Genomic DNA, 23,509 nt, shown 5'->3' on the forward strand with positions numbered 1-23,509 from the left:
CTAAACGAAAATGTCTAATAGTGCTGATTTGGGAGTCAGGCAGCCTGGGTTTTGGTAGTGCATCAAAACTCCATTCTAAACCTTAGGGGATCCGTTTTCACATTCAACACATTTGGATTAGAGAGAGCTTTATGAATTAGAAGTATTTAAGTCGGCATTAGAGTAACATGGAGGAATTTCTCAGGATGAACTCCACTAATTATTCGATAAGCTTTCAAAATTGCAGTTAAGTCTACATTTTTTTCCACTTCCATTTTAATTAAAGTATTTTGAGAGATTCGTTTAAATTTTTACAACCGAGGTTTGATTCATTCACCGGGGTTTGATTCATATTACAGACGACAGCATCAACTACAGAGCTTTCTTTTGTTATCATTACGACCAGGCCGTTTCCTCAGGTCAAATTTTGTAAAGCAAAATGTGGTCAAGATTAATTTTTTTTATCGATCTTTAGCAAAAAAAAATTACCGTATAGAGGCTTTTAACGTTTACTGCTTCAAACGTTATCAATTTTATTTTGTAATAGTTCCTTCCACCCTGTTTTTTGGATCAGTACTGCAGTTTTCAACATGACCAAGATATGATTATTATAGAGGTTTTTTTGCGGGGGGTGGGGTGGGTGGGAATAATTTCCATTACGGCTTTTTCAGGGTTGTAAATTTTATTCTGTTGAGACATCTGCTACTAAAATAATGGATCGGGCATTAGGGTTTTTTTTTCCCCCTTGGGGACCAAATTTATCAGTGGAACAACAACACAAAGGCATAGAATAATCCCTGCTTTCCCTCTTTTCCCTTCCGGTAAAACGATTCTCCTACACTCTGTGGAGCGCGGAATCCTAATGCTTAAGACTTCAACTGCTCTCTGCTAAAACCGGGAGCCAAGACTAAACCGAGCCCGGCCAGGGATGCTTTTCTCTTCCTCTCCACCAGAGGCGATAGCCTCTCGCAAAACAGAATTGGGCTGGAACAAGCTGGTCTGAGGGAGTGGCCCAGAAAAAGATCAAAGGTTAAAAATCGCCTTAAAGAGCAAAGGTCAAAACTCCCAAGGAAGCCAGAAGTTCCCATCCTCCACGAAGAATGAAGGTGAGTCCTCCCTAACGTGCTCTCCGGCCCGAAGACGCGCGGCCTTGCAGAGACCAGGCGGGTCCGACTTGACTAACAGGTAGCTGGAACCGAACAGCCAACAACCGGAAGTGGAAGTGAGCCCCGGGCGGGGGAGAGGAGAGGCTACCTCACGCCTGCGCAATCAGCAGGTTTGCAGTACGCCTGCGTGGTTGGGCGGTGACGGGGTGACGCTCGGAGCGTGGGCCGCGACTCTCACGGATCCGGTTCCGCCCTCCCTCTCGTTGCCGACCCTCCGGGGCTAGCGTCCGAGATCCCTTTCCCAGAGTGCTCTGCGCCGTGAAGAAGCGGCTCCCGGGGACTGGGGGCATTTTGTGTTGGCTGGAGCCGGAGGAACAAGATGGCGGCGTCGGCGGAGTGACAGGGGTCCTCCGGGCGGGAGCCGGCGGCAGTGGTGGCAGCGGTATCGCCGCCCTAAACCACCGCGCCCCTTTTCCAGCCCGCGACGTCGCCGTGAAAGCGAGCCAGCGGCGGCCGCCCAGAAACAAGTGGCCCAGGCTGGTAACCGCGAGAACCCCCTCACAAACTGCGGCCTGGCGAAAAGAAGCCCGAGTGAGCGGCGGTGATCAGGTTCCCCTCGGCCGATTCTGGGCCTTGTAACGCCTTGAAAGAGCCAACGTTTTCCGTTTCCTGCCGCCCTCCTCCGCAGCCTTGTTCCGCGGACGAGCCCCAGAGGCCTCCGTCCCCCCCTCAGAGGTGTCGGGGCTTGGCCCCAGCCTCCATCTTCATCTCTCAGGATGGCGAGCAGCAGCGGCTCCAAGGCCGAATTCATTGTCGGAGGGAAATATAAACTGGTACGGAAGATCGGGTCTGGCTCCTTCGGGGACATTTACCTGGCGATCAACATTACCAACGGCGAGGTAATCACTCGGGGTGGGGTTCACGACCACGCTGCGCCAGTCCTCACCCCCCACCCCAACCCCCGAAGTGCTCGAGCTTTTCCCCATCACACGCACGTACTGGGGAGGGGAGTCCAGAGAGAGGGAGCCAGTTTTCTTGGCTTTAGGAGCCTCCCCCGCTCTCTTTCCCTAAAAGGCAAAGAACCCGACAGAAGGGTTGGGAGAACCCCTGAAGTTTCCCAGCTTGTTAAAAATGGACCTTAGTCGAACTTTTTAAGCTGTCGTTTAAGGTGAGATCGGCAAAATCATATTTCTCTAATCCCCATGTTTCCCCACTGTATGGATTTATTTCATTGGGGTTCTTGATTTCGATCGTCAGTTTCCTTCAAAACCTCTCATTACGTTTTCTGGGTGAATCATTTTCCTGCACCTTGGAGGACGTGCCGATTTCGTCACTACCCCCTGAAGAGGCCTTTGAGGTTGGTTGCCTCGTTTTACAATTACAAAGAGAGTTTCTCTTCTGAGCCTCTTATTTCTTCTCCTAGTCTCGAGTTTGAGCTTTGCTAATGTCTCCCCTCCTCCCAAGTGACATTGAATCATTGAATCCTTAGGGATGTTGATGCCATCATCCCCTTTCTCCCCTGCAGGAAGTGGCAGTGAAGCTAGAATCTCAGAAGGCCAGGCATCCCCAGTTGCTGTACGAGAGCAAACTCTATAAGATTCTTCAAGGTGGGGTGGGCATCCCCCACATACGGTAAGAACCCGTGAGCACACAGGCGGTGCACCGAGGGAAGTACGGCCTGGGGGAAATGGGTAGAGGCAAGCAATAGCACCAGCCGAATCCGGACCTTGGTATCTTAATTACCTGGGTTTACTAGCTCTGGTGGTTTTCTGAGAACCGAAAGACACCACAGTCACTGAGTCAATTTTTAGTTTGGCAACTTCGTTTAGAATTTCAGTTGGTTACACTCTGCTCCTTGTAGCTTCCGTCATTCTTCTCGAGGCTTTCATTTGCAGTTAAGTATGCGGGTCATCTTTGATCTCTGCGCGGCAGGGTTGTCTGCTGCTTTCTTTACGCCGGCACCTCTGATGTTCTTAGGTTTATCCAGTGAAGTGGATTTGAGGGTGCCAAGTGACCGGGTTCGGCCAGTTCGGGTTGCTATTGGAGGTAGCTTGGGAAATGGCTGCTCTTTTGTTGTGTTTTTGTTCCAACATGTCTTCCTCCTCCGCTTAGAAAATGGCGGAACGACGTGACTCAACCGCATATTCCTGCCCTTTTCTAGGCTTGGGTTCACAAGTTAGTCTTCCTTGATTGGCCCTTTAGCAGCTCTGAGTGGATTAAACCTTTGAAAAGCCAAGAATAAAGGTGCGGGCGGCGGTGGGGTTCAAGGAAAGAGATGGCATAATGACAGTCTGTTTGTCATGTCTGCAGCAGATGCGACGTGAAATTGTTAAATTATACTATGCAAAATCCTTCATAGTTCATTTAAAAGTGTTAATTATTCTTTCTTGAAGGGTAATGTTGGCTGCATTTCAGCTTGTGTACTAAATTTTTGTGAGTAATGGCAGAGGCAGTTTGACCATTACTATGTTGAAATTGACTCAAATCTGATGTATTAAAAAGATTAATCACGTAACCACAGTGTGATAAGTAACTTTAACCTGTTGAGTTACTTGTTCAGTAACTCCTCTCCTAGGGGAAATTGTGGACTTTTGGGGGGATGGGATATTGGTGAAGGCACACAGCAGTAGTAATCAGTATAAAAGATGACCACATAAAAACATTGTGGTTTGTTAAATGGTTAACTTTAAAGGTTGTTAGTTTGACTTTGAGATTAGAAAGCATCTTCCTTGAATTAGGGGCTAAAATGTACTGTAAAGCCAAGCAGTTTTTCAACACACAAAAATAACATTTGTAAAAAAAGAACCAGAGACAGTTAAGAATTAAGTGGAGCAGTAGTTATCGTAATCTCTATCTGCTCGAGTTATGTTTCTAAATCTTGAGTTAAGGACTAAATTGCATATATTAATTCAGATGTGGAAACAACCAGAGTACAGTGCTGATAAATATTTTTAATGGAGAAGTTGAATGATAAAATATTCTGTTGGTTGTGAGAAATTATTTAGAAGAAACTTCCAGGTTTATTTTGTAAGGTAAATTAATGTGAAATCCAAGATGATGGGAGATTTTAAATGATTCCTATCCCTCCATCCCACCCCCCAAAAAGCTGCTGGGAAAAATGAATGTCATTCTGGGAGAATGAAAAAAAATTTTTTTTTAAAGAATGGAAGTCTTATTAAAATGTCTAGCTTTTTATTCCTTCAAAGTAAAAAGTCCATTGCATTAGCCAAAAAATTAAAAACGTCTTTTCTTTTGCCTTTAAACATATCTCTCCACCCCAGGCCCTCATTGATTTGCTTTCCATCACTAGTTTTTCCTTGAATTACACATAAATACAGTCATACAGTATGAGGTCATTTGTGTCTGACTTCTTTCACATAATGCTCTTGAAATTCATCCTTGTTGGGAGGTTTTAGAAATTTCACAAATCATGTTGAATTTAATGTATTAGAAATAATTTTCAAAAAGCATTGAAGCATCTGGCATTTTCAGTGCTAAACCCTTTTATCTGGTAGCTTTTATTTAAAGGCAGTGCTGATACAGACCAACAAGAGCTGTAGTTAATCCACTGAATAAGCATGAATAAATGAAATTAACTTGTGAGCAAAATAATAGGCATCTATAATAAGATGTTGAGTGCAGTGAGAGTTGTAGTTATAAACTGTGGGTGGAGCTAAAGAGAGATTAACCTGGCTTTCAGAGTAATGCTTCCTGGGAGAGGAAATGGGTTTTCAGGATCAGGCTTTAAGGAAGAAAGCTTGGTTGAACGGGTTGGGGAGGGCAGCCAAGAATACAGCGTGGCTTCCTGGAGTAGTCTCTAATGCGAAAGGTAGTAATTGCATGAGGGTGGGGAAAGAGTAAATTTGCTTTAGGAGTGGTAGAGTATGGTACACAGAAACAGTAGTGGTTCATTGGTTGTAAAGTGTGAGAACTGTTTTTCTGCTGAAGTGAAAAGGGTAGGAAGGACTTTACATAAGCATTCTTTATTTGGGTGGCAACGTCATCTTGTCCCTTCAGTTTGTTCTCCGCTATTTCCATATCACGTCTATATAGCATACAGGTAAATATTTATTTGGTAACTACTGGACTAAGTTGACTTTAGTTTATCGAGATTAAATGAAGCAGTCATGGGTTATTCATTGTTTTAGGTGGATATAAATATAAAAATTTTAAATTTGGGGTGCCTGGCTGGCTAAGTTGATAGAGCATGTGGCTCTTGATCCTGGGGTCATGAGTTCAAGCCCTGCGTTGGGTGTAGAAATGACTTGTAAAAAACAATTTGGATTTTGCTGCAATTAAACTTAACTCCATCTTCTCCCCTGCACCCCGCAGCCTCTTGAATTTACTAAGGTACTTTGGGATATCCTAAAACAAGGGCTGAAAATGATCTGCCGGCATAGCCTAGCTAATCTTTACTTGGTAAGGGATCTATTGTTACGCAGAAGCATGGCACTTAGTGTAGAGATCCGAGTAAGGGTGGTGTTCAGACTCCATATTTTTAGGAAACTGAGGACATTGTTTAGTTAAGAAACTGAAATTGTCAGTTGACTTCTGGAAGCTCATTAAAAAACCTCTGTATTTCTGTTACAACCTTCTCTATCTTTGTGGTGCTCAATTTGAATTGAATTAATGTGATCTCTGAAGAAGCATTTATGATAGCAAGCTCTAGATCTGTCATATGGTATTGACAATGAACTTGGGTCAGTTAGTCCTTCAACAATTCTTTGGGCCTATCAGTTAGTTTGCTGATCTGTTAAATGCAAAAGGGATTTTACCATGTTACCAATTTTCTAATTCTTATGGAATAGAAAAGAAGAATACTGGACGGAAAGGTTTAGAGTTTCCTACTCTTCTAAAAAAGAGTTTTGTATACTGAGCTTTTGGGTAGGGTTTTATTTGAACAGAGTTCCCTACTTTAGTCACTGGCCTACTTGATCTCAGAACTTCTGGCTCTGAAATTTTGAGACTACTTTTTGGATGATAGTAGCTAGAAAGCATTTCATCACAGTTTAATGTTAGGTCTAGATCTTACTTTTAAATCTTATATTTTAGTACAGAGACCTCTCTCAAGACTCTAAAAAATGCCATCTGCATCAGATAAAGTTACCAGTTAACATTTAGAAGGAAGTAAATTAATGGAATACATTTTTATAGGGAAATGAATAAAGAAGATGGGAGGGGGAATGGGAGAATTGTTGCCTTCTTTTCAGCCATTTTTTTGCCTTCTCAATGTGAAATATTATAGAAGATATTTATAAAGTACTCGTTAATCCTTAACTTTTAAGTGTTAAAAGCAGCTTAAATTTTAATATTAGCTTTTTGGCACTGAGCATATATCTTGCAGATAAGTTACAATGCTTTTATCAGAGAACAAAGATGACATCTGCACTGGATATGTATTTATTACAGATCACTGGGTCCATGAGAAATGTGATTCTTAACTCTGAGTAACCCTATAGATCTGCTGTATGTAGTGTATATATATACACAGTATGTTAACGGTGCTTTATATTGGCATGCAGTGGATTTCTAGTTATGGAATAACGTAACGATGCTTAAGTAGCATTTGTGAGCTGAATGAATCCTGAATAAAATCTAGTATCTCACAAATTAGAATTCTGTCTCTGAAGGGTTACTAGAGTCTCCTAACTGCTCATCTTCTCAGCCATTTTCACCTTTCTGTCAAGGTCAGCATGCCTGCTCACATACCCCACACCTTTTTATTTGATGCTGCAGAGCCATACTATGCCTCCTTCACTTAATGGCATTTGGCCTCATTCAGAGAAAATGAAAAACTCTTATGTAAATGTAAGTAACTTATTGTTTGTATTATTATTTAATTGGATGCTTGTAAGTTTTTCAATGAATTTGTTTTTTAAAAAGATCCATTTCTTTTAGAGAGAGAGCAGCAGGGAGGGGCAGAGGGAGAGAATCCCCATTAGACCCCCTGTGGAGTGGGAAGCCCACTGTGAGGCTCAGTCTCACAATCTCAAAAGCCATGACCCTAACTGAAACCAAGAATTGGACACCTAACTGACTGAGCTACCCAGGTGCCTCCCTCTAATAGTTCTCAAAATATAAGTCAATACCTGGTTAAAATGAAGGGTTTTGTTACTGTTTTTGTTCCCAAAGCAATCGGAGGTGGCTCTTGAAATTTAAATGACCAGTAGTCACATGACATGGACTAATGCATGTTTTAATGTTTTTTTTTTAATGAGATGTAATTTATATATAATAAAATGCATAGCTTTCATGGTGCCATCAGATGAGTTTTGACAAATGTCAAATGTATACACTGGTATAGCCCACACTCCCTACTGAGATAAAGAATATTTTATTTTTTTGAATACTACTAATCCATGGTAAACTGCATTTTGTGGCAAGATTTTTTTTTTTTTAAGTTGGTCTTTTTGATCATACTTACATGGGTTTTTTTTTTTTTTTTTTTTTTTTTCCTTTCTGGATGTGATGTTGATTTGTCCATATGCAAGACTGTAGGTTAATAATGTTTCTGTCACCATGAAGTATGCTCTACGACTTGCCTAATAAAATAATCAGGTGGGGGTGGTGAGCAATGAGTGGCAGTTGAGATCTTTGCCTCATTTTCCCTTGTAGAACAGGGATACTGCCTTTTCCTAGTCTGAAAGTCCTCGGTGGGGTATGTTTTATGGGGACTTTGGAAGTGTTGTACAAAAAAGATTTAGCTGGAGAGTACATTTTGATCTCAGTATAAAAGGAAATGGTAGGAGCATTGTATTAGAGTCAAGAGTTAGGGATCCGCCTGCATGTCATCTAGATTTCAACCTAGAATGAAATTTAAAATTTGTAATGTCAGCTTTCATTTAGGAAAGGGATTCTTAAGATCATAAGGTCTTGGGAAATTTTTTTTAAGCTTTTATCTATTTATTTATTTGACAGAGATAACCCAAGTAAGCAGGGGGAAACGGGAGAGGAGAAAGAAGCAAGTACCCCACAGAGCAGGGATCCCAGGGAACCTGACTTGGGACTCAATTCCAGAACCATAACCCGAGCCAAAGGCAGACGTTTCACCAACTGAGCCACTAAGCGCCCCTTAAGAATTTTTTTTTTTAAATGCATTATATAAATTGATGAAATTGGGGCCCTTGGATGGCTCAGTTGGTGAAGCATCTGCCTTTGGCTCATGTCATGATCTTGGGGTCCTGGGATCAAGCCCTGCATCAGGCTCTCTGCTTGCTCAGCTGAGAGTCTGCCTCTCCCTCTCCTCTGTGCTCTCCCCTGCTTTCTCTCAAAATTTTTTTTAAAGATTTTATTTATCAGAGAGAGAGTGCTTGCACAAGCAGGGGGAGCAGCAGGCAGAGGGAGAGGGAGGAGCAGGCTCCCCGTAGAGCAGGGAACTGATGTGGGGCTTAATCCTAGGATCTTGGGGTTATGACCTGAGCCGAAGGCAGATGTTTAACCAACCAACTGAGCCAACCAGGTGCCCCTCAAATAAATAAAATCTTTAAAAAAATAATTGATGAGATCAGTAGGATAAACTGGCTCTTCATTCTCTGATATGGTAACAGTTTGTTATGACTTGAATATATAGTTGTCTTTTATTTATAATGTTAGTACATAGTACTGAAATAAGTGAGTAGTTGGTTGAATACAGTGTGGCTAAACATTCTTTTTTCCATATATGTGCAAGGAAGAAAAGTAGAATTGACATTTCAGACATTGCACATGACCTTAATTTAATCATTACAACAATCCTGTAAGTTGGGGTTTCATACAAAGTGTGAGAATCAGAGTGGTTAATTTGCCTAAACCCAAAACATCTATGTTGTTATCAGTGTGTTATTTAAATAGATCTTAACTGCGTCTTCAAACTGTACAGTGGTTCCCAAACTCTGCTGCCCATTGGAATGACATGGAGTAGTTTTAAAAATGACACTTGGCTCCTAACCTTACATACTTGAATTTAATGGGTTTGGGGTAGCCTTAGGCATCAAGTGTTATAAAACCTCCCCCAAGTGATTCTGATACGCTGCAGAGTTAGGGACCATTTTACTGTTGCATATTTCAAGGTTATAATGGTGCTTTCCTGCCCACACCCACCACCTCCCATCTTTTCTAGAACTATAATTTGGTAAGGCTGGTTTCTTAACCTGCTGTGAATTAGGAGGTAATTCACGAAATCCTATACCAGGAAACATGGCACTGGAAAGTACACTGTGATCCCATATAATCAAATGCTTTGATTTCTGGATAGTATCTAACACCAATATTTGAAACCGTCCCAGCTGCATTCCTGTAAGAAAGCATTCTGGAAATTCCTTGAGGAGAAAGAACCATGTCTTGCTGATAGAAGTATCTTTTATATTTCTTGGCATAGTGTTGCGTAAAAAGGAACTAATGATTCATAATAAGGAAGTTCCGCCTTTATTTTAACCTTCATTCATTCATTCATTCATTCATTCATTTTTTAGAGAGAGAGTGAACGAGTAGGGGAGGAGCAGAGGGAGAGAGAATCTTAGGCAGACTCTGTGTTCAGCGTGGACCCCAGAGTGGGGCTCTATCTCACGACCTGAGCCAGAACTAAGAGCTGGGCACTTAACTGACTGTGCCACCCAGGTGCCCCTGTTGTTTTTAATGGAACCCTGTAGAGAGTTAAGCGTCTACTACATGCTTATAGAACTTTGGGGATACCTGATTTATGCATAGTTCCTAATGGGAATATTTGTCATCTCTGTAGTGCTTAGTTTTTTGTTTGTTTAATTTTTTTTTTTTTTCTAAAGATTTTATTTATTTATTTGACAGAGAGCACAAGCAGGGGAAGCAGCAGGCAGAAGGAGAGGGAGAAGCAGGCTCCCCTACTCAGCCTGAGCAGGGAGCCTAATGCGGGGCTGGATCCCAGGAGCCTGGGCTCATGACCTGAGCTGAAGGCAGACCCTTAACGGACTGAGCTGCCTGGGCACCCTGGTGTACCCATTTTTGATCCTCTGTGATATTAATACATTGTATCCCTCCGTGAATAAGGTTAGCTTCTACTCTTCAAACAAAAGCTCAGATGTTCAAAAGTATCTTAGAAACTTTGTACAGTACCTCCTACAGTACTTTCTGAAGGATAAGCAAATATTTCTTTTATTCAGTCAATAAACCTATATGAGTGTGCCTGTTATGTGTCAGGCATAGTTAAGATACTGGGCATATTTCAGTGAACGGAAAAAATTTTGTGAGACTTTTAATTCTTTTTTTTTTTTTTTTTTTTTTTTTTTTTAAAGATTTTATTTATTTATTTGACAGATAGAGATCACAAGTAGGGAGAGAGGCAGGCAGAGAGAGAGAGGAGGAAGCAGGCTCCCCGCCAAGCAGAGAGCCCGATGCGGGGCTCGATCCCAGGACCCTGGAATCATGACCGAAGCGAAAGGCAGAGGCTTTAACCCACTGAGCCACCCAGGCGCCCCGAGACTTTTAATTCTTTTTGAGCATATGCCATGCATTTGGCAGGTAGTTGTGAATTGGTCTCTTTTGCTGAAAATTAGGAGGAAACGTATAAATCTCAGATAGTGTGAGGACATGTTTCCTTAACATCAGAGGGATGAGTATTGGCCCTAAACAGTACCCTGAACCATCTAGAGAATGCTTTGATTGGTTAGGTTAGTGGAACCCTCATTAGGGTTCCCTGTAAATCATACTTAGCATTTCTCAAACATTAACAATGCATAATAATTACCTACAGAGCTGTAGCACTTATTTGCAGTTGTCAGGCACATAGTAGTTCAGTAAGTATTGAATCAGAGATTGGAAAAACAGATTTTGGGAAAAGGTTGTGGGGTTTTTTGTTTTGTTTGTTTGTTTGGCCTTTTTTTTTTTTTTAAAGATTTTGTTTTTGGGACGCCTGGGTGGCTCAGTCAGTTAAGCAGCTCTTCAGGTGTCAAGTCCTGCATGGGGCTCCTTGTTCAGCGAGGAGCCTGCTTCTCCCTCTGCCTGCCACTCCACCCTGCTTGTGCACACACATGTTCTCTCTCTCTCTCTCTCTCTCTCTCCGGCAAATAAATTAATTTTAAAAATCTTTTTTTTTTTTTTTTATTTATTTATTTATTTATTTATTTGACAGAGAGAGAGAGAGATCACAAGTAGGCAGAGAGGCAGGCAGAGAGAGGAGGAAGCAGGCTCCCCGCGGAGCAGAGAGCCCGACGCGGGGCCCAATCCCAGGACCCCGAGACCATGACCCGAGCCGAAGGCAGCAGCTCAATCCACTGAGCCACCCAGGCGCCCCAGAAATCTTTTTTTTTTTTTTTTAAGAGATTTTGTTTTTAAGTAGTCTCTGTACCCATTGTGGGGCTCAAACTCGCAACCTTGAGATCAAGAGTCTCATACTCTGTTCTGACTGAGCTAGCCAGATACCCCTGGAAAGGGATTTTTTTAAAACAGCTTTAAGGAGATAATTGACATACATAAATTGTCACCTATTCAAAATGCACAGTTCACTGGTTTTTAGTGTGTTCAGAGTTGTGCATCCATCACCATAATCTGATTTTACAATATTTGTTAACTGGTAAACAAGAAAATAAAGTGATCTTGTTTTACTATGCCTCAAACATGCTGGCCTTTTTGTAAGTTTGTTGTGAATACCTATTTCAGGCACACTAACTCCCATCCACCCCTCTACCTGGCCATCTTCCATTTTATACTTTCAAGAATTAACCATGCTGCTTCATCAGAAAAGCTTTCCTTAATGATTCTATCTAAAAGATGGATTGGGTTGCCATAATTTGGACCTTCTCAGAACCAGTCTCTCCTCCTCGCTTCTGTTTGCCCAGTCTGGAGCCCAATGTGGGGCTTGAATACAAGACCTGAGATTGAGACCTGAGCTGAGATCAAGAGTTGGCTGTGGGGCGTCTGGGTAGCTCAGTCATTGTCTGTCTTCAGCTCATGATCTCAGGGTCCTGGCTGGGATTGGGGCACCCCCCCCCCCATCGGGCTCCCTGCTCGGTGAGAGCCTCTCCCTTTCCCACTCCTCTAGCTTGTGTTCCCTCTCTCACTATCTCTCTCTCTGTCAAATAAATAAAATCTTTTTTTTTTTTTTAAGATTTTATTTATTTATTTGACAGGTCACAAGTAGACAGAGAAGGCAGGCAGGGGGGTGGGGGAGGCGCGGGGAGCAGGCTCCCTGCTGAGCAGAGCCCAATGTGGGGCTCAGTCCCAGGACCCTGAGATCATGACCTGAGCTGAAAGCAGTCTTAACCCACTGAGCCACCCAGGAGCCCCAAATAAATAAACTCTTAAAAAAAAAGAAAGAGTTGGCCGCTTAACCAGCGAGCCACCTAGGCGCCCCATCATTGGATGCACACACTGCTGTAAGCTGTGAGAGCAAGAATTACAAAGTTTTATCTTGTAAGATACTATAAATACTGAATAGATCAATAATAGTAGCTTTAGTACTGGATAGTGGTTATGCCCATATATAAAGCACATTTTTTGGTTTTGTGTTTTTATAATTTTTGGGGTTAAGGAACGGTTACATATCTTTGAAGGCAGAGGGCAAGGCACAAGGAGGCTAAGGAACTTGAAAATGTTACAGCATTACTTCAAGGCTGTATTGTGATCAAAGGATTAGTAGTAGTAGTTTTGGAGGATTGGGATGAAGAAGGAAAACAAATTCCCTTAGTTAGTATTGATGAATAAAACACACATTTGATGCCCAACTTTCAGATCTTACTCTGTGGTCTCTTCACCTTAAAAATTCGTTTTGAGGGGTGCCTGGGTGGCTCAGTGGGTTAAGCCTTCAGCTCAGGTCATGATCTCAGGGTCTGGGATCCAGCCCCGCATCGGGCTTTCTGCTCAGCGGGAAGCCTGCTTCCCCCTCTTCCTCTGCCTGCCTCTCTGCCTACTTGTGACTGTCAAATAAATTAAAAAAAATGAGTTTTGAGGATGGGGAATAAGTGATGGGGTTTAGAGAGTACACTTACAATGGAGAGCAGTGTATAGAATTGGTGAATCATATATTGTACACCTGAACCTAATACAACACAGTATGTTAACTAACTGGAATTAAAATTAAAACCTCAAAAAACAAAAAAATGTTTTGCAGCAGGGATTTATTTATTTATTTGACAGAACGAGATCACAAGTAGCAGAGAGGCAGGCAGAGAGAGGGGGAAGCAGGTTCCCTCCTGAGCAGAGAGCCCCAAGTAGGGCTCGATCCCAGGCAGAGAGGCTTTAACCCACTGAGCCGCCCAGGCGCCCCTCAAAGCAGGCCTTATTAACCTGGTAGGGATATCCCCCATTCTAATCTCACAAGGGGGGATAGGAAGAAAATTACATCTTTTTTTCCTTTTTTTAAAGATTTTATTTATGTGACACAAGCAGTGAGAACGGTAGGCAGCGGAAGAGGGAGAAGCTGAGCAGGGGGAGCCTGATGCAGGGCTCAATCCCAGGGTCATGGAATCGTGACCTGGGTTGAAGGCAGACTCTTAACTGACTGAAGCCACCCAGGCACCCCTACATCTTATCTTCATGAACTTCTAACTGAATCTAGTAAGATGGTCCCACACTAGGATGGTTCATTGTATGGCTTTTAGACTTTATGGTGCTGTGAAAGTGGTATGCATTCAGTAGAAACCATGCTTTGAGTTTCGATCTTTCCCCAGGCTAGCAGCGCTGTGGTATGACACTGGTGATGTTGCTGGGCAGCAGTTGGGGTCCCGGTCAGTCAGGTGATCACGAGGGTAAACACCTGGTGCATTTACAACCATTTTACACGCATACAACCATTCTGTTTTTTTTTCCCTTTCAGTACTGTGTTTAATAAATTGCGTGAATTACTGAACACTTTATTATAAAATAGGCTTTGTGTTATGGGGCGCCTGGGTGGCTCAGTGGTTTAAGCTGCTGCCTTCAGCTCAGGTCATGATCTCGGGGTCCTGGGATCGAGTCCCGCGTCGGGCTCTCTGCTTGGCGGGGAGCCTGCTTCCTCCTCTCTCTCTCTCTCTCTCTGCCTGCCTCTCTGTCTACTTGTGATCTCTATCTGTCAAATAAATAAATAAAATCTTTAAAAAAAAAGTAGGCTTTGTGTTAGAAGATTTTGCCCAGCTGTTGTCCAATTTTAAGTGTTCTTAAGTACCTTTAAGGTAGGCTAGGCTAAGTAGTGACATTAAGTACATCACGTGTATTAAATGCACTTTTGTCTTAGATATTTTCATTTAGGATGGGTTTAATGGAATATAACCCCATTGTAAATTGAGGAAAATCTGTATATGTATTATAAATGTTGGGTGCCTGGGTGGCTCAGTTGGTTAGGCAACTGCCTTTGGCTCAGGTCATGATCCTGGAGTCCCTTGATCGAGTCCCGCACCAGGCTCCCAGCTCCATGGGGAGTCTGCTTCTCTCTCTTTCTCAAATAAATAAAATCTTAATAAATAAATAAATAAATGTAGGCAAGAAATCTCCACTAGTTTAGCAGTACCTGTGGCTTTGTCACTACTAGAAATCACAGATATTTCCATAGCACGTTATTGTTGCAGATATCTCAGAATATTGTTTACACTCATAATTTTCATAATTAATAGTCCTAATTCGATCTGCCCCTATATCTCATTAATAATGAACATGTACTTTACAGTATCAAAATTAAGTAATCTTAGTGTGGCTGAATTTCCCTGTAATTGTTTTCTTTTTATAATGCTATGTATTTTATTTTCTGCATATGAAATATTCTGAGAAGGAATCTATACATTTTATTGGACTAACAAAGGTGTGAGATCTATGGTAATCTTTCTGAAAAGATTCAGAAATACTGGTGTAGGAGTACTTTACCTCCACTCCCCAAATTGTTCAGACAAGTTCTTTGTCATGACTAAATACATTTGATGCAAGTTTGGTCACTCATTTGGTAGATTTCCAATATTTATTTTCTTTTCCCTTCCTAGTCTTGTTTAAGTCTCAGTTACTTACATGCTTATTAATGCTCTCCCCAGGCATGTGAGATTGTAAAGATGGGAAAATCAGCCAGTTAAAAAAGGTTGAACAGTTTGAAGAAAGATTTAAAAGTGAATTAAAAAATGGGATAAATACATCTAAAATTTCTTGGTATCACATTTATCATCATTATTACTTTGATTGCCATCCCTACAACTCAAATTGGTCTTTTCTTGGTTGCTTCATCTCTCAAACAGTTGTCAGTATGGAGAAATCAGTCTGATCTGTATTTGGGTTTATAGTTCTAGGTATTCCACAGTGTCTGTTGATTAAACCTGATCCTCCACTTCCTTAGAATAGCCAGATAGCATTGAAGATGCCCTGAATCCGAAACCATTTCAGGGGTATTTCTGCAAGTTACAAATCCAGAGGATTATGGATAAAAATTATGTGTTAACTGACCTTTTAAAATCTGAAGTCTGTTTTTTGCTTATTTAAAATTTTTTTTTTAAAGATTTTATTTATTTATTTGACAGCAATCACAAGTAGGCAGAGAGGCAGGCAGAGAGAGAGAGGGAGAAGCAGGCTCCCCGCCAAGCAGAGAGCCTGATTCGGGGCTCGATCCCAGGATGCTGGGATCATGACCTGAGACGAAGGCAGAGAGGCCCAACCCACTGAGCCACCCAGGCACCCTTTTAAATTTATTTTTAATTAGGCTTCATGCTGATCGTGGAGCCCATTGCGGGGCTTGAACTTAACGATGCTGAGATCAGAGTTGGATGCATAACTGATTGAGCCATTCAGACGCTCCTGGGTTGTATCTTAAATGTGATGTTGCAGGAGAAGGAAATAGATTGATGCTCTTAAATTTTTGATGACAGGCAAAATCAAGTTTCAGTTACTAAGTTCTAGGTACCTTGTATTCAGAGTAAAATGGAGACCACAAATCTAAGGAGCAGTTAAGAGCAAGGAAACTTACGGAGAATGAGAGTTAACACAGCTGTCTTGTTTATTAATAATTAATAGAAAACCAAGAGGTAGCCCATATTTAGTGCTGTGTCTAGTTCTCTTTGAAAAGGGCTAAAGGGGGCACCTGGGTGGCTCAGTAGGTTAAAGCCTCTGCCTTCGGCCCGGGTCATGATCCCAGGGTCCTGGGATCGAGCCCCACATCGGGCTCTCTGTTCCATGGGGAGCCTGCTTCCCCCTCTCTCTGCCTGCCTCTCTGCCTGCCTCTCTGTCTACTTGTGATCTCTGTCTGTCAAATAAATAAATAAAATCTTTAAAAAAAAAAAAAAAAAGAAAAGGGCTAAAGATTTACCACAAATCAGAATGTACTTGAAGCTGTCTTGCATTGTTGGTTGTTTTCGTAATGAATGCCTTAATAAGATGGAGCTTCAGTACTGACAATTTTAGGTTACAGGTTACAGTGCCAAAGACTCAAATTCTTAGATTTCTGAGGCTTCCAGAAGTAATCGGATGAATGCAGTACCAGAAGGATTTGAGACTCAAGTATTTATTTATTTATTTATTTATTATTTTTTTTATAGAGACTCAAGTATTTAAGTTGAGAGTAGAGGGGTTCTGTTGTGGTTGAGAGTGGCCTTCTGTTAAAGTCTGGTAATTTAGGGGGTGGGGGGGCGGGTCTTGGTGGGGATCAGCTAGATTGTACTAGACCAGATCTTATTTTCTACCCTCATGAAAAGGAACATGATTGGATGATGATGGCTTGGCATGAAAGTAAGTTTGAGAGATGGTGTCTTGAGAATGGAGATGCTATTAGTGCTCTGATTCAGTGTTCCTTCTTTTTAGTTGTTCAGTGAAGACTTTGACATTAATGACCTAAAGATGGGAAGATAAGCGCACAGGTGTACCTGTTAAGAATATCACTTGTAAACTTTTATAATTACTTGGCTAATTTAAATCAAAGATGAGTAGATGCTTCCTGATGATTTTATACTTCAAACACTCCCCAGGCTGTTAGAGCCTCTAATCTGGCTTTTCATGCTTTAATTCAGCAAATGTTACTGAGTATTTCTCACAGGTAAGGCATTGTTCTGGATGCTGGGAATATGGAGTTGTAAACGAGACAAATAAAATGGATGCCCATGTTGTATTAGTGAGGACTCTCCAGAGAAACAGAACCAATGGGTGATTTATAGATAAGCAGAAAGAGATTTATTATGAGGCATTGGCTTACACCTGTGGAGGCAGAGAAGTACCATAGTTTGAGGTGTGCAAGCTGGAGGCTTAGAAAAACCAGTGGTGTAGTTTTGGTCCCAAGTCTAAAGGCCTGAGAACTGTAAGCATGTGTAACCAAGGCGGATGGTGGATGTCTCAGCTCTAGCAGACGAATTTTCCCTTCCTCTGCTTTTTAGTTTTATTTCCTTTTGTTCTGTTCAAGCTCTCCAGTTTGGGGTAGGTTATCCTCTTTACTTAGTCTGTCACTCAAGTGCTAATCTTTATTCAAATGCTGATATCTGGAGACACCTTCACAGACACCCCAAAAAAATATTTTACCAGCTATCCTATCCCAACATCCCTTACTTAGCCCAGGCATAAGATTAACCATCACACCTATCAAACTGACAGTGTGAGTGGAGGACCTACATTAATTAAACAAGTCTTCCGTTATTATCTTAGTCATAGAGATGAAAAACATATTTTAATGCTTTAATCTGAACTGCATACTTATTTAAGAGAGTGAGAAAGCATGAGCACGGGGAGCATTATGAGAGGGAGAAGCAGGCTCCCAGCTGAGCTCGATCCCAGTACCCTGAGGTCATGACCTGAGCAGAAGGCAGATACTTAACTGACTAAACCATCCAGGTCCCCTGAACTGCATATTTATGATAATTATACTAATTTATGGTTCTTGGAAGCCCTTAGGTCTCATAGTAGTACTTAAAATATTTCAGTCATTTCGTTTCTAAGGTTTTTTTTTTTTTTAATTTTCATAAAGAGATAGGCAGAGAAAAATCCCTAACATCAGATCTCCAACTGTAACACTTAAAAAAAAAAAATTTATTTATTTGAGAGGGAGCATATGAGAGGACTAGTGGGAGAGGGAGAAGGAGAGAGAATCTCAAGCAGACTCTGCTGAGCATGGAGCCAGAAGCAGGGCTCGGTCTACCATATATAGTTTATTTCACAGGTCACAGCCTGAGCCAGAACCGAGGTTTAGCCACTCAAGTGATGGTGCCACCCAGCACCCCTCCAACCATGACACTTCTAATTGGTCACCATGTCATTCTCGTCCTTCTCCCACTCCCCCATTTCTACAATGCGTATTGATGCCAACGCTAATCTTAAAATGTTGATTGAATTATATCATGTCCCCCACCACACTCTACTGATAGTTCACCCAGTTATTTAAAGAAGTTAAAGCTTTTCAGCTTGGCTTTCAAGAGTCTATAATGTAGCCTTGAATTATAAGTCACCTTGACTTTCTTCTTGATAAGAGCCTGGAGCTTATTCTTGCTCCTGCCTAGCATGCCCCTTTACTACTTTCCTTTTCAAAGTATTACCCCTTTGTCAAGATCTGACTGGTAATAGACCATTTTTACAAGGCTTCTTCGGATAAATTTAATTACTGTTGATCTTTTGGTTTTCTGAATTCTCTTAGCACTTTTTGTCAGGCCCTCTTACATTCTCTTTTTCATGTGTCTTAATTTTTTAACTAGGTTTAGTTTGGATATGGGTTTAGAGGAAGGGAAATAAGAGCAAAGAGGTGAACCTTGCCTTTTTTAGCATCCTCTTTAGAACTTAAGGTAGCTTTCTTATGCTTTAAGTAATGACAGTTATATAAATTTCAAACTCATTGTCGACTTTTGATTGGTCAGGCAACTCTAGGTCTGAAAGCGTTCATTTAAAACAAGTAAATGGGGGCGCCTGGGTGGCTTAGTGGGTTAAACCCCTGCCTTCAGCTTGGGTTGTGATCTCAGGGTCCTGGGATCAGCCCTGCATCAGACTCTCTGCTCAGTGGGGGGCCTGCTTCCCTCCCTCCCTCTGCTTGCCTGTCTGCCTGCTTGTGATTTCTCCTACCTGCTTGTGATCTCTCTGTCAAATAAATAAATAAAATTTTTAAAAAATAATAAATAAAACAAGTAAATGGAAAATGAGACTCTTGTACCTTTTTTTTTTTTACTTTCATCCATTAAATTACTTGGATTTTTCTGCTTGTTTTGAAACTTTGTAAGAATAAGGTCCAAATCAAACCATAGTCCTTTCTTTAATTGCATAGATATTTGAGTACTTATATTGTGTATGTACATCACTTTATAATATTCTAGCAACATATACCATACATTAAAAAGTCTAAAGATAATATCTGAGTTTGTATTAGTTGGTTTCAGATGTCTGCATACTTAAAAGATCTCAGAGAATGAGGTTAGTGCTTGCTCATTACCCAGGTTCTTTGAAGACAATTTCAAACAAACAGTGAGGTCTGTCCTACTAGGTATGGAGACAGAAACACCACAAAATGACAGCACCCGCATATTGTATTGTCAAGGGGTTTGATTGTATATACAAGTAGCAGTCAGTGGCTGTGGGAAGTCTGAAATGGAGCAGTGTGGAGTAGGCTACTTGAGGAAGCTTTCTTTGGTGTCTGGGTGTTAGGACTTTGGGGTTGAAAGTAGAGAGTTAGAAGCTCATTTAGAATAAGAGTGGAAAACACAGAGGTGAGGGTAGAAACTCAATAAGTAGGATTTGGATGAGTAGTAGACTGTTCTTGGCTCCTAATCTGTGTGTAATAATGTCTGGATGAGTTAGAGAGGTGGAAAGCACAGATGGGAGAGTTGTGTGTTAACTTTAGAGAAATAAGCTATATATTCCTTGAGACCAAGGAAGTACGAAAGATAGAAACACACCTGTCACGTAGGTTTAAGGAGTTTTGGTAGTAATCTCCGTACAATAGGAAGACCTAATTCAGAAATGCATGGTTTCTCTGTGGAGAAATTGCGTTTGAACATTTCTATTTTAGCTGCCTTTTATGGACTGTTTATTTATTTATTTATTTTTGACGTTGAGAATAGCAGATATGTCTTAGACACTTAATGCAAGTAAGGAGGAAAATGCCCAATAACTTTATTCTTTAGTGTGTTTCTGAAATTCATCTTTTGAGTTTCTAATTATTATGAGAATATTCTGTTAAAAGCTAATTTTGCAGATGACTTCTCAGTTGTTTATGAAGTCCCGTGTAATTGCATGAAGAAAGGAAATAGGAATTTTTGCCTTTTACATTTCAGGTTGGTAATTGGGTTAGGTGGATGGTTCTAAAATTTGCTCAACTGCTTTAGTTTTCTTAGTGAGACATCCAGTGGAAATCTGTCGTGGGGAGATGAAATATGGTCTAAGGAGAGTTGATTTTTGCTTTCCCCTTTTACCTTTGACTTTTTGTGCCTTCGCACTGCCTTGGCTCTTTCTGGATTTGGTGGTGTTGTTTTGTTTTGTTTTTGATGCAGAAAAATGGTTTCTTAGAGCACAGGGACAGGACCCTTGGGCAGAAAGAGCTGCTACCTGGATTTGGTGTTCTTGTGTGGAATATTTCTATTTCTTTAAAACATAGATAAATTGGGAACACCTGGGTAGCTCAGGTCATGATCCCAGGATCCTGGGATCAAGCCCCACGTGGGGCTCCCTGCTCAGTGGGAAGCCTGCTTCTCCCTCTCCCACTTGCCCTGGTTGTGTTCTTTCTCTCTCTGCCTCTCTGTCAAATAAATCTTTGAAGAAAGAAAAGGATCTTTGCTTTGTAAGATTGGTAGTCTCCTTCATTTCTTTTTAGGAAGTACTATCAGGTGAGATTAAGGAACTTAACAGAGGTCATAGGGAATCAGTGGCAAATGGATATAGAATTCAAATGCTTTGGTAAGAGGTGTGTTAAGGTGACCATGCAGGTTCTGTATTCTTTTTTTTTTTTTTAAGATTTTATTTATTTATTTGACAGTCAGAAATCACAAGTAGACAGAGAGGCAGGCAGATGGGGGGGGGGGGAAGCAGACTCCCCGCTGAGCAGGGAGCCCAATGCGGGGCTCCATTCCAGGACCCCGGGATCATGACCTGAGCTGAAGGCAGAGGCTTTAACCAAACACTGAGCCACCCAGGTGCCCCTGTATTCTATCTTAATATGGCAGTGGGACTGCTTGACAGAAGAAACTCTTCTTACTCTTATTTTGTGTTGGGCAGTATAGTCAGTCAATGGACTCATCATCTGAATAGAGGAAAATGTAATCTTTTTTTTTTAAGATTTATTTATTTATTTGACAAAGATCACAAGTAGAGAGAGAGGGAGAAGGGTCTCTGCTGTGGGGCTCGATCCCAGGACCCCGGGACCATGACCTGAGCGGAAGGCAGAGGCTTTAACCCACTGAGCCACCCCGGCGCCCCGAGGGAAACTTAATCTTAAATAAAACCTAACTGGGGGGCCGCCTGGGTGGCTCAGTGGATTAAGCCGCTGCCTTCGGCTCAGGTCATGATCTCAGGGTTCTGGGATCGAGCCCCGCATCGGGCTCTCTGCTCCGCAGGGAGCCTGCTTCCTCCTCTCTCTCTGCCTGCCTCTCTGCCTACTTGTGATCTCTCTCTCTGTCAAATAAATAAATAAAATCTTTAAAAAAAAAAAAAAAAAAAAAACCTAACTGGGGCACTTGGCTGGCTCAGTCAGTGGAGCATGCCACTCTTGATTTCGGGTTTGTGAGTTCCAGCACCACGTTGGGTGTAGCGGTTACTTAAAATGTAGATTTAAGAAAATATATGGTACCTTCATTTATTTACTTATTTTTAAAGATTTTATTTTATAAGTAATCTGTTTACCCATTGTGGGGCTCAAACTCTCATAACCCCAAGATCAAGAGTGGCATGCTCCACTGACCAGTCAGCTAGGTGCCCCATAGTAACTTCAATAAAATAAATAGATAAGGAAAACTATTTTATTACTAGAGCTTTTTAGAAATTTAATGATAGTAAGTGCTAATCACCTTTTCATAAAGCTCTCCCTTTCTGTCTTTTGTTAGGTGGTATGGTCAGGAAAAAGACTATAATGTGCTAGTCATGGATCTTCTTGGACCCAGCCTTGAAGACCTCTTCAATTTCTGTTCAAGAAGGTTCACAATGAAAACTGTACTTATGTTAGCTGACCAGGTATGTGGAATTTTGATGAAAATAAAAATTGAGAATACTAATAATTTAACTGTAATGTAAATTTTTATAAACCAGAGTGTGTATAATCCTGTACTATGTAACCTTATGTTCAGCAAAAATAAAATAAAAAAAACATAATAGTAGGTAAACTCATTCAAGTGTACTACTTTAATACAGTTTAATAGAGGTGTTCCTGTGGCATAGGACAAACAAGGGTTATATTGGTTGCTAACCTGTAGACTAGTAGTTTTCACATTGTTTTATCAGATGGAATCTATTTTAGTGAAGAATATAGTGGGTTTCTTTATAAGATTTTTGAAGAAAGGGCTTGATATGTAAAAACGCCATGGAAGAGAAAAACATTTTTAAAATTTAGATTGGATGTCAAAATAAAATGAGATGATACACTGGCATTTGACGTAGAATTTTTAAAAGTATAAATTCAGGGGATTAGAAAATAGTGTTCATTCTCTGTAATCAGAGCCTGATATTCCAGTAAGATTAACATAAAAACACTGAGTGGCTCAAGGAAGTATTAGCAGATTACGTTGTTTTAATTGTGGAATGTTAAGAACTCAAACGTTGAAGGTTAAGATCCTCCTAATATGTTTTAACTAACATGTGAATGAATCCTAATTAAAGAGTTCATATTCCGTAGGTTCTCTAGCACACAGGTATACATAAGTGAGCATTTATTCAGGGCCTTCTGCTTTACTTAGAACCAGAGGGTGCAAAGAAGAGTAAGAACTCTAGTCCCTTTGCCCTAGGAGTGTACGGTTTAGTAGAGAAAAATGGAAAAGGTACAGTGTTCAAGGTTTTGTGATAGAAGTCTATACTGGGTACACTGTTAATAGAAAAAATATATTTCAGGGAAAGGGGTTGCAATAAAGCAGTGTGGTTTAAGGAGTTAGCTGCTAAGTCTTGGCTCTGTAGGTGATAGAGAACACTTGAAGGTAAGTAGTTTGTGCCATTTATTATCTTTGGCTACACCTTTTCCCAGTGAATCAATGATCCTGGTTTAATGATGGGTATCAGTTAACCTAGGACAACTAAGTACCTTAAGTGAGAGAAATGTTCTGTTTTTCTTCCTTTAATAAAGTACAAGTTGCTGCAATAACTAAATGTGCTGTTTGGACATTGTATATACATCTGCTTCCTTGAAATTATAGTTTAAACTAGAGATTATAGATTGAAGAGACATTTTGTCAAAGTTCAGAATCTGTATGGTATTAAAAGCTCTAGAGAAAGTGGGGACAGATAAAAAATAGAATCCTGACACATATACTGAGAAGAGCAAGAACATATGGGTAGAAAGATAAAGTTAGTCTTTGGTTATTGAAAACATTTTCAAATACTTTTAAGTGTCTTCCAGAGAAGATAGACATATTTGATAATTTGACAGTTAA

At 40.9% G+C, this 23,509-nt stretch overlaps 1 protein-coding gene across 7 annotated transcripts in view; it reads left to right on the forward strand.

Annotated features, from left to right (window-relative positions):
- Window positions 1-1,061: 1,061 nt before the first annotated feature.
- CSNK1A1 (casein kinase 1 alpha 1) overlaps window positions 1,062-23,509 on the forward strand; it is a 45,765-nt gene continuing 23,317 nt past the window's right edge. For 2 of the 7 annotated variants that reach the window (XR_006817666.1, XM_045999036.1), the window contains exons 1-3: window positions 1,062-1,984; window positions 2,611-2,717; window positions 21,977-22,103. Coding sequence is in view for 5 of the 7 variants with exons in the window: in XM_045999036.1 (XP_045854992.1) it covers window positions 1,862-1,984; window positions 2,611-2,717; window positions 21,977-22,103 (357 nt within the window). In the remaining 2 variants the exon portion in view is untranslated. The remainder of the gene's footprint in view (window positions 1,985-2,610; window positions 2,718-21,976; window positions 22,104-23,509) is intronic. The other 5 variants (XM_045999037.1, XM_045999039.1, XM_045999040.1 and 2 more) reach the window with 5 other exon arrangements.

Source organism: Meles meles, chromosome 3, assembly GCF_922984935.1.
Source record: "Meles meles chromosome 3, mMelMel3.1 paternal haplotype, whole genome shotgun sequence".
Lineage (NCBI taxonomy): Eukaryota > Metazoa > Chordata > Mammalia > Carnivora > Mustelidae > Meles > Meles meles.